This window comes from Phoca vitulina, unplaced genomic scaffold (assembly GCF_004348235.1).
Source record: "Phoca vitulina isolate PV1807 unplaced genomic scaffold, GSC_HSeal_1.0 scaffold1, whole genome shotgun sequence".
Classification (NCBI taxonomy): Eukaryota; Metazoa; Chordata; class Mammalia; order Carnivora; family Phocidae; genus Phoca; species Phoca vitulina.
In genome coordinates, this window is record NW_022589704.1 from 44,853,666 (window position 1) to 44,869,319 (window position 15,654).

General features: G+C 36.8%; 1 protein-coding gene and 1 pseudogene across 2 annotated transcripts in view; both read left to right on the top strand.

Moving 5' to 3' along the window:
- COL5A2 (collagen type V alpha 2 chain) overlaps window positions 1–15,654 on the top strand; it is a 381,179-nt gene that overhangs the window by 333,084 nt on the left and 32,441 nt on the right. For both annotated transcript variants that reach the window (XM_032406281.1, XM_032406275.1), the window contains 12 exons: window positions 2,406–2,459; window positions 3,450–3,494; window positions 4,180–4,233; window positions 7,265–7,309; window positions 8,427–8,480; window positions 10,698–10,796; window positions 11,117–11,161; window positions 11,279–11,377; window positions 12,593–12,646; window positions 12,877–12,984; window positions 14,074–14,127; window positions 14,716–14,814. In XM_032406281.1, coding sequence (XP_032262172.1) covers window positions 2,406–2,459; window positions 3,450–3,494; window positions 4,180–4,233; window positions 7,265–7,309; window positions 8,427–8,480; window positions 10,698–10,796; window positions 11,117–11,161; window positions 11,279–11,377; window positions 12,593–12,646; window positions 12,877–12,984; window positions 14,074–14,127; window positions 14,716–14,814 — 810 coding nt within the window. The remainder of the gene's footprint in view (window positions 1–2,405; window positions 2,460–3,449; window positions 3,495–4,179; window positions 4,234–7,264; window positions 7,310–8,426; window positions 8,481–10,697; window positions 10,797–11,116; window positions 11,162–11,278; window positions 11,378–12,592; window positions 12,647–12,876; window positions 12,985–14,073; window positions 14,128–14,715; window positions 14,815–15,654) is intronic.
- Window positions 74–1,167, top strand: LOC116637493 (annotated as a pseudogene).

The following is a 15,654-nucleotide window of genomic DNA, read 5'->3' on the forward strand; positions in this document are numbered from 1 at the left end:
TCACAATACTTTTTTATATTTCCTTTGAATTTCATTTGATTCTATAAACAAATATATTTTGTGTTCTTACTATATGCTGGATACTGTACTCCAGAAGAGGACACAGTGATGAATGAGGAAAATCCATAGCCTCAGCCTCAGGCTAATGAGGGTTACGGTTACAAAAAGACATAATGACTACATAGTGGAATAAGTAACATGATATTAGAGAGCGCTAGATCATGGGAGGGGTCCAGTCAGCCCAAACTGGGGAGGCCATAGAATGCTTCTCTCTTTATAACTCAAGATAATTAATATGTAATTATTATATGTTATGTACATATATAGAAATTACATATCACTCAAAATGGAGGTAAGACCTCCATTGCAGCAACAACGTGTGCTTGACCACACAAGGTTGATGGGCATGTAACGGAACCAAAGAGAGCCGTTTCTAGAAAGGATTCTGTAAAGCCTGATGCCCATCTAGCAGTGAAGAAAGTTTCCATCAGTGGTATTAAAGAAGATACAGAAGAATAGAATCTGAGAGACTACTTTGAAAAGTATGGCAAGATTGAAACCATAGAAATTATGGAAAAAAGGCAGACTGGAAAAAAGAGAGGATTTGCTTTTGTAACTTTTAATGATAATGATGCAGTTGGTAAAATTGTTGTTCAGAAAAAGCACACTATTAATGGGCATAATTGTGAAGTGGAAAAGGCCCTTTCTACAGAAATGCAGTCTGCTGGATTACAAGGAAGTCATGGAGGTAGATCTGGCAACTTTATGGGTGGTGGAGGAAACTTTGGTGGAAGGTGAGGCTCTGGTGGTGGGAGTGGTGGCAACAGAGGTAGCTAAGGAGGAGGTGATTGTGGCAACGATGGTGGTGGTCCTGGTTATAGCGGTAGAGGAGGCTGTGGTGGTGGTGGACCAGGATATGGACACCAAGGAAGCAGATATGGTGGTAGTGGTGGAGGATATGATGGTTACAATGAAGGAAGACATTTTGGAGAAAACTATGGTGGTGGTGGGTGCCATAATGATTTTGGAAATTACAGTGGACAACAGCAATCAAATTATGGACCGATGAAGGGGGACAGTTTTGGTGGAAGAAGATCAGGCAGTCCCTGTGGTGGTGGTTATGGGTCTGGTGGTAGAAGTGATGGATATGGTAGCAGAAGGTTCTAAAAAAACTCAGAAGAAAAGGCTACAGTTCTTAGCAGGAGAGAGAGTGAGGAGTTGTCAGAAAAGCTGCAGGTTACTTTGAGACAGTCGTCCCAAATGCATTAGAAGAACGGTAGAACTCTGCCACAGAAGGAACGATGATCCATAGTCAGAGAAGTTACTGCAGCTTAAACAGGAACCCCTTCTTGCTCAGGACTGTCATCACCCCAGTTTGCAAACAGTGTAGCTATGGATTAATGCAATGTAGTGTCAATTATATGAGGTCTTTTATCTGTTATAGCTTTTGCTTTTTCGTTTCATTACATCAGGTGTAGTGCCTGGTAAATTGTGGTAGTGGAGCCAGGAATAAAAAGTTGAAAGATTTGTAACTTTTCAATATTTGTGTAGTTCAGTTTTTCTACTTTGTGTAGTTCAGTTTTTCTACATTATAGTACAGAAACTTTAACAAAATGCAGTTTTGAAGGTGTTTCCTTGTGAGTTAACAAGGAAAGAAGATCATTGTTAATTACTATTTTGTATGAATTTTGCTAAAATTAACTGTAAAGAAATACTTGCTGACTTGCAGTTTAAGGGAAATCTATTCTCCGCATTTCCAAACCATGAAATGAATGGGCTCTGACATGTGGCGAGAATAGATATTTGTATGTTTGCAATATGTTTTAGGTAAATAGAATTGGGTATTTGGATTAGCATATTTGTGAATTTAATAGCATTAAGATTTACTCTGAAATGAAAGAAGATCTCAAAATTCCAGAAAAAAAAATTACATATCTATCAGTCTATCATCTATCTATCAGAAAGCATGGCTGATATTTGATAAGTATATACTGGCTGTCCTCTGTTTTGAGTAGTTGAACTTCTGATTAGAATGCTTGCTGCTATACTAGTTATTAATTATTTTGAATGTCTTCCCTAGCTATAACCCATATTCTATAACTGTATAACCTCCACAATTACTTGTCTTCTCTAAAACCACCATAGATTTTTCATTTGTAGCTATAGATTAAATTTCTGTGAAGTCACAAAAATCTGAAAGGTGAGGACATTGCGAGTTAAGAATGGTACTTTAATTTTCTTTGAATAGGCTTTCAAAAAATGTTGAGAATTTGGAAACGTTCTGGGTAACAACTTTAAATATCTGTTTTTATAAGACACTTTCTGTGAGCTTATTTTTGGTTCTTCTTTTATATATCTGAGAATAAAAAAAGCAGTAAAATACAAATTTATATTTTTCTCCTTAGGGACACAAAGGTCTTGAAGGCCCTAAAGGTGAAGTTGGAGCAACTGGTTCCAAGGTAACTGTATAAAACCTAAATCTAACATCACCATTGCATTTCTGGTTTGCTTCAAGTGCCTACCAACTTTTCAGAACCCCCTTAAATTTTGGAGGAAAGAGGAGTATAAAAAAAGAGATAGTTGAGTAGATAAATACAATTTTTCATAGATGAGTGGCAATAGATTTGGCAGGATACATGACATGGCTTAACTTTGCCACCAAGATTAGACATCATGGCACTGGGTTTCTGCCAATGTAGGATGGGTGCTTTCCTCACATGAAGATGGTACTATGAATTCACCTTCTAAAACACAGTCACTGTTTTATTTCTTCAAAAATATCTGAGAGGTTTAAATAGTTTATTAGCTCCATTATTTAGTACCCTTTTGATTCCAGGGCCTTCTAGCCATTGTTTCTTCCCAAGATGTGTTTATGTTTCTAGAGAAAGAAAGAGACCATAAAAGAAGTACAGAGGACTTTTTAGTGGGAAGCATCATGTGAGATATATGAAAATATATACATATATATATGTGTGTGTGTATACACACACACACATATAAGTGTGATGTATGTATGATATATGTATGTGTATATATGTGTGTATATATATATATGCATTGGCTTTAATTATTTTATTTTTAAACTTCTTATAATCTTAAAGGAATATTAGTCAATTTTAGCTTTCTGAAATTTTACTTGGACTAAAGTATTATCAGACATAAACATATAATTACCTTTTTGATACTAATTAATGTGAACAAATGTGATAGTTTCATCAATCTTGTTTACATCCTCACTTTTATTTTATACTTTCTTCTATAGAAACTAAATTACCATTGCATTTTAAGAAAAAGTAATACAACAGAATTTTGAGTTCCTTCATTTCAAGTATGCCTTTCAAATGCTCAGTTTGAAAATACACTTTTAAAATGACACACACATGGAAACAGTGATATGGATATCAGTTGTAGGTTTTTCGTACTATAATGTAATCTCATTTTTGCTTTAGGGTGAAGCTGGCCCTACTGGTCCAATGGGTGCCATGGGTCCAATGGTATGTATCAATTTAATTCTTTGGTGTTTTTTTTTTTTTTCTTTTTAGTCTATATAAAGAGAATGTTTAAATGGAAAACAAAACGACATGGAGAAAATATGTTAGCTGATGAAGTAATCTTGATTACCAGCTGACAGACAAGCACATCCAGAGAATTGCACCCTTTGAATAGAAAAGACTTCTTGCATTTCATTGTTTTCCTTAATCATTTAACGCTCTTATTCTTTTTCTATAGTTAGTGTTCAAATCAGGATTATTGTAGATTTAGCCCATTTTGGCTACATTAATTGAAATCTATTTAGGTAAGAGGTGGTAGGTTATGTATCCCCACAGGTGGAGATTTTTTTTTTTAAGATTTTATTTATTTATTTGACAGAGAGAGCACAAGCAGGGGGAGTGGCAGGCAGAGGGAGAGGGAGAAGCAGACTCCCTGAGGAGCAGGGAGCCTGATGCTGGGCTCGATCCCAGGACCCCGGGATCATGACCCGAACTGAAGGCACTCACTTAACCAACTGAGCCACCCAGGTGCCCTGGTGGAGATTTTTTCAAACCCAAAGTTGCCCCTAGAAATACTACTGTTTGGTAGCCAAGTATATTGAGTCTCAATTGAACTGAGTGATGTAGTCAAACTACCTTAGAATTCAAATAAGATGCTTCAAAGGTGTTTTTTCTCTCTCATCTGTAGGGTCCAAGGGGAATGCCAGGAGAAAGAGGGAGGCTTGGGCCACAGGGGGCTCCTGTAAGTATGCATATTTCAACTCTCTCAAATGAACTGAATATGTCTTTTAAATGAGAATATAGTACTGGTTGCCTACTTTTTAATTTTTCAATTTTCTTCCTTGCTTTTTATTTTGAAATAATTTTATGTTTACAGAAAATTTGCAAAGGTAGTATAGAGAGTTCCTGTGCACGCTTTACGTAGCTTCTGTTAATGTTAACATCTTATATAACCACAGTACATTTGTTGCCTACTTATATTAATACCAAAGTTAAGAAAATTATAAAAAACCTATAGCAGCATGGAATATAGTCCATGGAAAAAATATAAAATTTGGAATAGTAGTAAAATTATGATAACAGGTACCATTTATCAAGCAGTTATTATATGCCAAGCATTCTTCCACGCTTTACTTCATATTCATCACAATCCTAAAAGGTAAGTACTATGAGTGTACCCTTTTTAAAGAGCTGAGTTTCCTGGTCATCTGTCTTTGATTTATTTTATTATTTTTAAAATATTTTTTATTTATTCATGAGAGAGAGAGCATGTGTGAGCAAGAGCACGAGCAGGGGGGAGGGGCAGAGGGTGGGAGAAGCAAACTCCCCACTGAGCAAGGAAAGGGCTCGAACCCAGGACCCTGAGATCATGACCTGAACTGAAGGCAGACACTTAACTGACTGAACCACCCAAGCACCCCTGTGATTTATTTTACATGTATAGATTGAGAAATGCCCTTGCTGTCTGCCTATGTACCTTGAACCTAGCTAGGTAGGGGGCATATTCTATTGATTCTCTTCACAGTTGAAGGTTAGGCTATACTTGCTAATATTTCAACCTTGCAGTTCATTATACTGCACCCACTTTAATTTGGACAATTAAGGACTGCACCTAGCCTCTATTATTACGAGATCTTATCATCCCTATTAGTATTAGGAATCCCAGGTTTACAGCATCCCCTGCTGTTACCCCTAGCTACAGAAGACAGCCACTTTAGAATTTCTCAATAGTACCAAAGTCAGAGCCCTGGTAGGGAGAAGTGAGACCCTCTCACTAGGCCCTTGTATCCCTTTGAAGATAAAGTGTCCTCTGGAAACGTAGAAACTACTATAGAGTGTAGTTGGCTGTTGCTTATCCATCCTTACACGGTATATCCGATCTCGTATGTTCACTTCTCTGTGCTTTATTCTACTATCTGCCAAGGCAGTTTTGGCATTGCTACATCACTTAGTGTGGGCCATTGCTCTTTCTAAACCATCTCTCATGTTAACACCATTTTTTCAGAGTCTTTATCAGAGTGCTAAATATGTATCATGGGAGAGTATTTCCATATTATTAAAGTTCTCCACTTTATGTCTTTTCCCTCACGATCCGGTACCCTCAGGACCTACTTCCACACATTCTCTTTTGGATTCTGCCTCTACATGATGTAAGGGACTCATAGCTCCTTTGGTGTGTATCTTTCCTCTTTTATCAGAAGCAGCTTTTCCTCAACTCAGTTATTTCGTGACTTGATGTTAGTTATTGATATGGTGGCTGAGCAGCAGGGGCAGGTGGTGGTGGTGGTAGCATATATTGTCTGGTAAAGTAGAGGCTTCCGCATTATCTTTAAGTGAGGAAGAATAAGCTGTTAATGGTGGGAATTTCTGCAGGCCCACAGACTTCGGAGTTGAGATTTCAAAGTTCCCAATGCCAAATTTCATTCCTTCTAATCAAGGGCCCTGACCATAGGGCATAACAGACTTTCTGTGGTTTAGAATTCAACCTTCTCAAGAGCTCTTGAAGCTTTATCAAGTCCTGGGTCCAATCTTCAGCTTTTTCTTCCCTCTGATTGTAGAAGATTACAATATCTTAAAGTGCTTCCAAGGAGTCTTATATTGATGATAAATCACCATTAGCCTTTCAATGTCTTTCTCCAATGTATTCATTCAACAAGATCCATGCAATTCCATCAACTTGATAATTGCTACTTCTTCGAATCCTTTGCAAGTGTCTGAGCTATGTACCCATAGCCCTTTCTCTTACACTTGTGCCCTATCTCAATTTGCCACTGGAGACAATATCTATTGCTGCATCGCCCCAGGATGTCAAGAGTGAGTCATACTTCATCTAGATAGTCAGTGAGGAATCCAGCTTTAAATTTCCATTTTAGAGTCTGCTTTCTTGTACTTCTGGCACCAATGGTATTAGGATGTCAGGTCAGGTTTCCTAGGAAACAGCATCAAAGCAAAGACTTGTGTGCAGGGAATTTATTGGGGAGTGATCTCAGAAGCTACATTTGTGAAGAAATGAATAAAAAGCAGGGTTTGTCACAAGGAGAATTTAAGCTGTATACAATTACAACAAAGAGCCCAGTCTCCATGAGTTCTCAGTTCCATGAGAACTATGGGGTTGGGATGGCTCATCAGATTTGTCTTGAATGTGGGGGGGCGGCGGCCAATCCTTTGTACTACTGCATTGACCTTGGAAGAGGCATAACCTCGGGAGTGCTAACTCCTTTGCTGAGGGCAGTTGGTGGGAGGGTCTTAACTATGAGCCATCAGCTTACAACACTTCCAGCAGTGGTAGAATGATTACTTCAGTGCTGAAGGAAGATCTAGATGATCACCATAGCATTCACTACTACTTAATTTCCTGTGTGTGTGTGTGTGTGTGTGTGTATGTACTTTATTTTGCTGTTGTTTTTACGAGGAGCACATTCCTCCTCTGAGTTAATCTGCCTATTAGAAAGACTGAGGTGTATAAAATTTCATTGTCTTTGAGTTCATTTGATTGCAAATCATACATTCAAATAAAAAGGATCATTTTAATCAGTTCCATTTTTTTTCAATCTTGATTTTTCTTTGTTATTGTTGTAAGGATGGGTGTGTTTATTACTACCCTATCAATGTTGTACAAAAATGTATTTTTATTGCTATTGACCCAGTTGAGGTTGTTGTCAGTTAATATTTATTCTTCAGTTTTTAACATGGAAATTTTTATAAAACAAATGAATTATGAGCAAATACTGTAGAAAATGTAATTTTATCTTGTCTCTTTTTCTCCTAATTAGGGACAACGAGGTACACATGGTATGCCTGGAAAACCTGGGCCAATGGTGAGTTGTACTACTTTCATATTCACTTCATTCATTTATTCTTCCATTTGTACATTTGTTAACATTTACAGAGCACTCACTGTGTCCCAGATACTTGGAATAAAAAGGTGAAAAACACATAGTACTTATCTTTGGATACTGCCTTGTCTATCAAGGAGAGATACATCGATTAATATTGTAGCATAATGCTGTTGCTAAGTGCTATGCTGTGCAGTGTAACGTGAAGTTCAAGTAGGGGAACCTACTGGTACCTACACCTATAGTGAGATACAGATATTAAGGAAGACTTAAAGAAGAACAACTTTCAAGCTAAGTCTTGAAAGATGAGTATATAAAATGAGCAGTAATATAGCGTGGTCTATAGGATGGATAGATGAAAAAAAACAACATGATGAGCTCAGGAAAATACAAGGAGGGTAAATCAGATTTGAAATTATTTGCCCTTCGGATCTTTCCTGCCTTGTTCTTCATAAAAAGGAAACAAAAAGATAGGAGGAAAAAATAAAAATAGTTTAAAAGGGATTTTATTACTGTAAAACAGATGGAATTACAATACAGTCCTCAAAGAAGAATCAGGATAACCTAGAATGGAATTCCTCTTACACTCACTCATTTCCTTTAAATCTGGCCTTTAAATCAATGGTTTAAACTCTATGCACACCTTCCCAAATATGGGATAGTGACAAATATCTACATATTAGCCTGAAAAAAATCACTCTAAAATACCCAGATGATTCTTAAGCATCATTTTTATAAAGTGCAGTCCTGGATTTTGGTACAAAACCTAACTTTCTAAAAACTATATCACTTGGTTAGCACAAAGAAAGTACATCTCTCAAGAAGCAATTGTTTCAAATAATTTGTATTTGTGACTGACTTATTCTCTGATACACTACAACAACAAGTGTTTAACACCACTGGACATGGCTTTTAGCACTATTCCATACCAATGTTGGAAAGTACTTATAATAAAATGACATTATCTTTGTGATTTGAAAGTACTAAGTGGATTAATCCTATGTGTCAAAATACAGAATGTTGTCAAAGAATGAAAGATGACTCAATTAGATATTGATTAAAAAACATGTCTGATCACTTTTCTGGTTTCTTTTAATAGGGTCCTCTTGGGATACCTGGATCGTCCGGTTTTCCAGGAAATCCTGGGATGAAGGTAAAATGTTAATATATTTAGCTCTTGATTACAAGAATTACTTGATTATATGAATCCTGAAGTGAAGAATGGCATTTCATTAATTGTATGGAGGTTGCTTAACTAAGGAAAAAGCCTAGAGCATTCTCAGTGTCTATTATGGTAGGGAAAAAAATAACTGTAAAAATTTAAAAATGAGATTACTAAACAATATGTAATTAAAAGAGAATTACTGATAATCATACAATTGTAATATCAAAGAATCTGTTGTGTTAGAACTCTAAGCTAGACAATTGTAACAGCTGCAAGGAATAAGAACTTAAACTGAATTGGAACTCTGTTCTTGGATACAGTGCCTGGCAGTAATAAATAGCAGAATGTTCTAAACAATAGGAGGTTAAAATAAATCAGAGGTTGTCAAAAGGCTGTTCTCTCACACAATGCTGGCTTTCACTCCTCCCCCTGCCCCTACCATTTACACAACCCATTAAAGGAATAGTCAGGGAGGCTATTTGCCTTTCCACATGGGAATGATTAAAGTATTCTGTTGGGATGGTTTACATTTGTAGGGAGTCACAGTTTGTTCTTTCAGTGTTTTGGATGATAAATTCAAGGATTATAATAGGAGGTTATTAAGATTATATTAGCTAAATTAGTGAATACATTCAGAACACTTCTTTCAAATGTTAAACAACACATTTGACTACCCCTCACACCCAGTTTCCCCTTGGCAATAATTTTCTTCATCTCACAGAAGGGATTTACTCACAAGATTCTGCTGTACAAAAATGACTGTAGCTATGGCAATCACCTCACTTCTCTCAATCTTGTCTTCTCATGGAATTTCATTGAAGGTTAAGTGATGCACTCAATATAGATCCAGGCTTCTTGTGAGGAGTGCTACTCAAATGGGCTTTGAACTTGTTGTTTAAAACCACCACCACCACCAACAACAACAACAACAAAATTTCAAATACTGTGAAATGTGAGCGTCATCAAGTCAAATTATTCTTCAGGCTCTCTCTAATGCTGTCTTTAAACTCTGTGCCGCAGAGATGTGGCTGCTTTAAAATGATGCCCTAAGTCATTTCACTAACCAGTCCCTTCTTTCTGTGCACTTGGGCTCCTAGGACCTTCTTGAGGTCCCCTCTGTTTCTGATCTGCTCCCCTAAGTCCTAATCCTGCTGCTCCTGGCTCTGGCCATGGAGGGCCCATCTTCCCTATGTTCCCTGATCAAAATATGCAAAATCCCTTCTCCTTTCATGTGAGACCCTCTACCCTCAAACTGAGCTCTGGCCAGAGAATTAAGGATAGAATACTCACAATGGCCAGGACTAAGATTTAGCAGAAAGTGGTTTCTACTCCTACTGTGGCATCTAGATAAGACTCTTAGAATCACAATTTATATAGCAGTTCACTCTGCATACTTCCTTCTCCTCCTGGGGTTTTCTAGCACTGGCTGTTGGCTACTGAAAACTGCTTAAAAAGTCAAACACTCTGCAAAACTGTTTTTCTCAGAAATTATTTGCCTATCCTATTCCCACCTCCCCAGGCATAAAATTCCCAGATCTTTGTTTTTGGCCAGGATTCTGCTATACCTGTTAAATTCTTCCATGGTCTCTGTTTTTCCAAATGAAGAATAAACTTCCACATCCAGTTCTTTGTATTTCAAGGATTCAATAGAGATTTTATATGTCTTATTGGCACTAATGAACACCCTAAGGCTTAGAATTTTAGTTCTAAAATTCCAGATCCAGGTCCCTCTAGGATTAGATCTACATAAGGACCTAATATATTATATAAAATACAGAAACCCACTTAGCTTTAAATTTCAGATAAATAAAGAAAAATTTTTTATATAGATATGGCTCAAATATTGCCTGGGACAAACTTATACTTAAATTATTTGTTATTCATGTCAATTAAAATTTAACTCAGCTGCTGTACTTGTATTTACTATCTGGACTGCTCTCTTGGGTTGAAATAAGAGTAGCTATCAGGTAACCTTGACCACTTGGCTCTGCTGTTAATGCTGCAGACATCCTCACACTCGAAGGGGTAGGAAAGTGCGTCCACTCCTTAAGCTAGATTAGGCACACATCCCTTGTAGACCAATTTGTGCTCATGACCACTTAAAATACTGGAGGATAAAATGTAAAGCTCCAAATAAGCAATAAACTTTGAACCACACCACGCTTATATTTTTCTTAAATTAATATTTCTTTTGTGCCCTGTTAGGGAGAAGCAGGTCCCACTGGAGCAAGAGGCCCTGAAGGTCCCCAAGGGCAAAGAGGTGAAACTGGGCCACCAGGTCCAGTTGGCTCTCAGGGTCTTCCTGTAAGTTCCTAGCACATTCTTAACAGAAAGCTTGACACGTTTTATAACATCAGAACGAAGGCAATCTATTTTAATATATCTTCTTTGAATTCTGAATGAGTGTTTGCAACTGATTTTAAAAAACATATTTCTCTTGACAACTCTGCAAAATTTTATCTATTTTTATGGAAAGGGAATTAGTTATAAAAGTGAGTTTTATGATATAATGGTGGTTGATGTTTTTATAATAATTTTCTGCCTCCTTTTAGAATATGGGTGGACATCCAAAGACCACCCTAAACATGGCTTAATGTCTTATAAACTTTTCATATATCTTTTAGGGTGCGGTAGGAACTGATGGGACACCTGGTGCCAAAGGCCCAACGGTAAGTAACTAACTGCATTCATGCCACGAGAAACTCAAATGGACATAATCATTTGGACGTTGACCATAGACTTCTACATAGTTCTGTGCTCAGCATGTCACTCTTTCACTCTGCTAGGGCTCTCCTGGTACCTCTGGTCCTCCTGGCTTAGCAGGGCCCCCTGGTTCTCCAGGACCTCAAGGTAGCACGGGACCTCCAGGAATTCGAGGCCAACCGGTAATGTCCTTTACAATAATTATCATCTATTAGTATAATCCAACTAAGATCACCAAGAAATATAGTATTCAGTGAGATGCAATGAAACATAGATAATGTGACTTATCTGAATGAGGCAATTGAAGATAGAAATCTTTGTAACGTGGAAGCCAAGTGTTAATGAACAGTTTAAGGGTTTACATTCAAAGGGGAACATTACTGTGTTGTTTTGGATTTTAGTGGGTTTTTTTATTTAAAATAATAAGGTCGTGACTTTATGGTCTTCCTCATAGAATTTTATCAGTAGTTGAATAATAACCATTGTGGAAATATTTCTGCAAGCCAGTGTGAAGAAATGTGGAGGTTAGAATAACAGTTTGGTGAAAAATGGATTCAACAGCCATTTCTTGAGAGTTATCGTGAAGAGTGACCCCACCATATTGTTCAAATTGAGTGAATTTCCATATTTTGTGAAATTATTTATTAGAAAAAATTATGATGAGCCCATAAGAAATAAACACATTGAGAAGTTGTGCTTATATATTTTTAGCTTGATATGTAAAAATTAAAACTTTCTTAGCACTACCTAAAATAAATACTTTGAATTCTGTTCCAAGTAACTTAGTTATGCTAATAAATCCTTTTAAATGCTGGTGACAGATTTATTAAAACATGAGTGTTGCTGATGTTTCACATTCGATGTTATCATGTTCTCAATTTAGCAATCTGTTTCCCACAAGTTTAACTGGTATTTAAAGACACAGATACATAAAACCTCAGAACACTCCAAAGATGAAATGCCATATTTGAAGCTGTCAAACTGTCAATAAAGAGAACATAAATATAAAATTATTTTGATTCTGGGTAAATAAGTCTATTTCCTAAAATAAACCTGAAATAGATTTATCTGTAGAAGTTGTCATTGTTAGTTCTAATTTTAATTAGCAAATTGGAATAACTGAATAATTCTAATTTTTCTAGTATGCATGATAAAACAAACAAGATTTTAAAAATAAGTCTCTTGAAGACCACTGTAAAATAGACAAACTGCTACCTAATTATACTAGATTTTATAAAATTTCACATACGTTCTACAAGACTTGCAAAATTAAAAAAAAAATGATAATACAGACTCAGCTGCAGAAAGTTTTCAAGGCCCATTTACTGTAATTAATTAAAGCAGGTTGGACTGGCTAAATGTCCTGGTTCTCATAACTATTCATACTTTTATTTTAGGGTGATCCAGGAGTTCCAGGTTTCAAAGGAGAAGCTGGCCCAAAAGGGGAACCAGTAAGGCTTCATTATTTTTGTTTAAATGATAAGAAGAGCATAAATATTGTCCAGGAGTGCACAGGTCAAAATGCTCAAGTGTTTCAAATAATAACAATGATGAATATACCTTTGGATGGAAACAGTTTACTATAGTTTCAAATTTGTAACTGACTTCATTGAATGAAGCTTTTGACTATAACTCCCTTGTACTCTGGCTCTTTCTGGTAACCTCCTTCTGTTTTTAATAGGGGCCACATGGTATTCAGGGTCCAATAGGCCCAGCTGGTGAAGAAGGCAAAAGAGGTCCCCGAGGTGATCCAGGAACAGTTGGTCCTCCAGGCCCAATGGGAGAAAGGGTAAAATTTGAATAATAAAATAAATTCTTAGAGTTGTGGGGGAATTACATGGGTAAGTTTTGGGATAGTAAGGAAAGCTAGAGCAGTTAAAAGAAATGCTTGCAAGTGCATTGCATGGTTCAGTATGGTTGTCTGTGAATTCAAGGAGCCAACTGTTTAATTATTGCTCATTCATTCATTCATTCATTCATTCAACTAATACTGATTGAACAACTACATTCTGCCAGTTTGATATATTAATATATTGATATATAGTTGATATATTGGTACTCAGTGAAAAAGAAGGCTGTGGTCCCAGCCTTCATGTGGGGGCTAGTAAACAATAGCTTGTTCTAGTAGGGAGATAAACAATAAGTCAACAGGCAAACAAAAATATAATTGTACATTTTAGTAAATGTGGTACACACTTAGGAAATAACAGGTGATGTGGTAGAGAGTAACTTTATATGACGATAGTGTAATATTAGATTAGGTGATTAGGAAACAGGATTCTTTGGGAAGATGGCATTTTAGCTGACATCTGAAGATGAGGATGAGCCAGAAAGAGAACTTGGGAGAAAGAACATTGTCAGCAGAAGAAATAGGAAATGCAAAGCTTGGAGGCCAGGAGGGTTGGTGATTTCAGAGATTAGAAGATGTTGCTGTGGCTGGAATGTAATGAAACAGGTCTGAACGGGACAACAGCATTATCACCTTACATTTTAGAGACTTTCAGAGAATGCGAAGTGCTTCACATAGAAGACAATATAAATGCATGTTATCATTGACGTTTTGGTCATAGTAGATGGTGCCATTCTTTGCTGCTCATATCTAGATATCAGTTTTCCTCTATGTTTAATTTTACAATGAACTGTTAGTATAGTTCTTAATTTGAATAATTTTTGGCTCAGTACTTATGTATTCTCCAAAATTTAAAATTTCTTTCCATGTAGTTAGGTTTTTTTTTTTTTTCCCCTTATACGTATCTATTGCCATGTTGGCTTGATCACGGCTCCTAAAACCTTATAATAATAAAATTAAAAATTACCCACTCATTATACATTTCAAGAACATCAACAACAATAAAGAATCACATTTTGGTCATTATAGGGTGCTCCTGGCAATCGTGGTTTTCCGGGCTCTGATGGTTTACCTGGACCGAAGGTGAGGTTATCCCATCGATGTTGACACTTGTGTGGCTGGTGGTCCAAAAGATGCCATTGTCCAGAATAGCGATCTAGCTTTGGTCCACATGGGGGCAGATCAAGAAAAGAGTCAGACACAGACATCAAGCCTAACGTCAAATCCCTCTTGTGCAGTTTCTATATTACAGAGGGCTAGGGAAGAAGGATAATGTTTGGAAGCATGTAGAAGTTTATTTTCAGACTTTCTCGGGACACTGCTGAGAAGAAAAGGTCATACACCTTTCCTTTAGCTGATATATAGAATTTTTTCTTTATCTAGAAATTTAGACTCTAAAATTTTGGTGTTTTTTTCCCAAATTTAGATTATCGGAGTGGTAATCTGAACATAATTTTCATTAGTTAATGATGAAAAACCACTATTCTTGGAGAAAGACAAATGAGAATAGAATATGTAGTGGTACTTTTTGTAACTTTATAACTACTTGATAAAAGTATTTGTATGGTATACTAGTGCTTTGATTTGTAAAACATAAATTTTATATTTCCTTGCTTTTATTTTCCTGCACTGTTTCTTTTTTCTGACACATTCTGCTTTGCATTGGAACAGGGGGCTCAAGGAGAAAGGGGTCCTGTGGGTTCTTCGGGACCTAAAGGAGGTCAGGGGGACCCAGGACGGCCAGGTGAACCTGGGCTGCCAGGTGCTCGGGTAAGAACACAGCCGTTTGCTACATCAACCCAAGAGAACTGCTCCTGAGAACTCATCGAAAGGACTTTCTAATTGAGTTAGTCTTGACAAGTGGGAGCATGTCTTTGTTTTTACAATTTTGACCCGACTCACTATTTTTAAAATACTGTTTTGTTATTTTTATCATGTATATAAAATACAGCCATTTCTAGTCTCCCTTTCTCAAAGGAGTATGCATTAATCATTTTGCCACTTGACATGAAAGAAAATCCCGTTTGTCAATATTTATTTTTTTTCTTTACTTGCTGACAAATAATTTATTGGCTTTTGGCAGAGAGAATTCCTGATAAATTTCCTTTTGACCAAATGTCACTTGAAAATTCATTTGGATTGTGGAATTCCTCTCATATTCAGTTGTCAACAGTGCTCCTCAAAGAGAAAGGAATTATACAAAAAGTTGTTGGATGGAAATGTACATTTGGCTTCACATAATCTTGAACCCAGTGTTAAATATACGAGTAAAAGTCTATTATAGCCCTTCCTCCTTCTACGTGGGAAACCGACATTTTCTTAGAAATTCCTCCCTAGATACTTGATAAAGTTGGTATATCAGCTGAAAGAGCAGTCAACATTGCTAATAGTAAAAAATGACCCCTGACTGTAGACCACATTTGAACTGGGAGGACTATGAATTATAAAAACCTGGTGGGAGGCATAGCTTTGGGTGTTGGGAGTTTGGAGGAACTAGGACCTGCGCATTCACCTTGCCAGGGTCGGTATACTACGTTCAAAGTGCTCTTACAAATACTGGTTACATGAGATTTCTAAACCAGAGTGGCTCCTGTGCCCACCATGTAGACT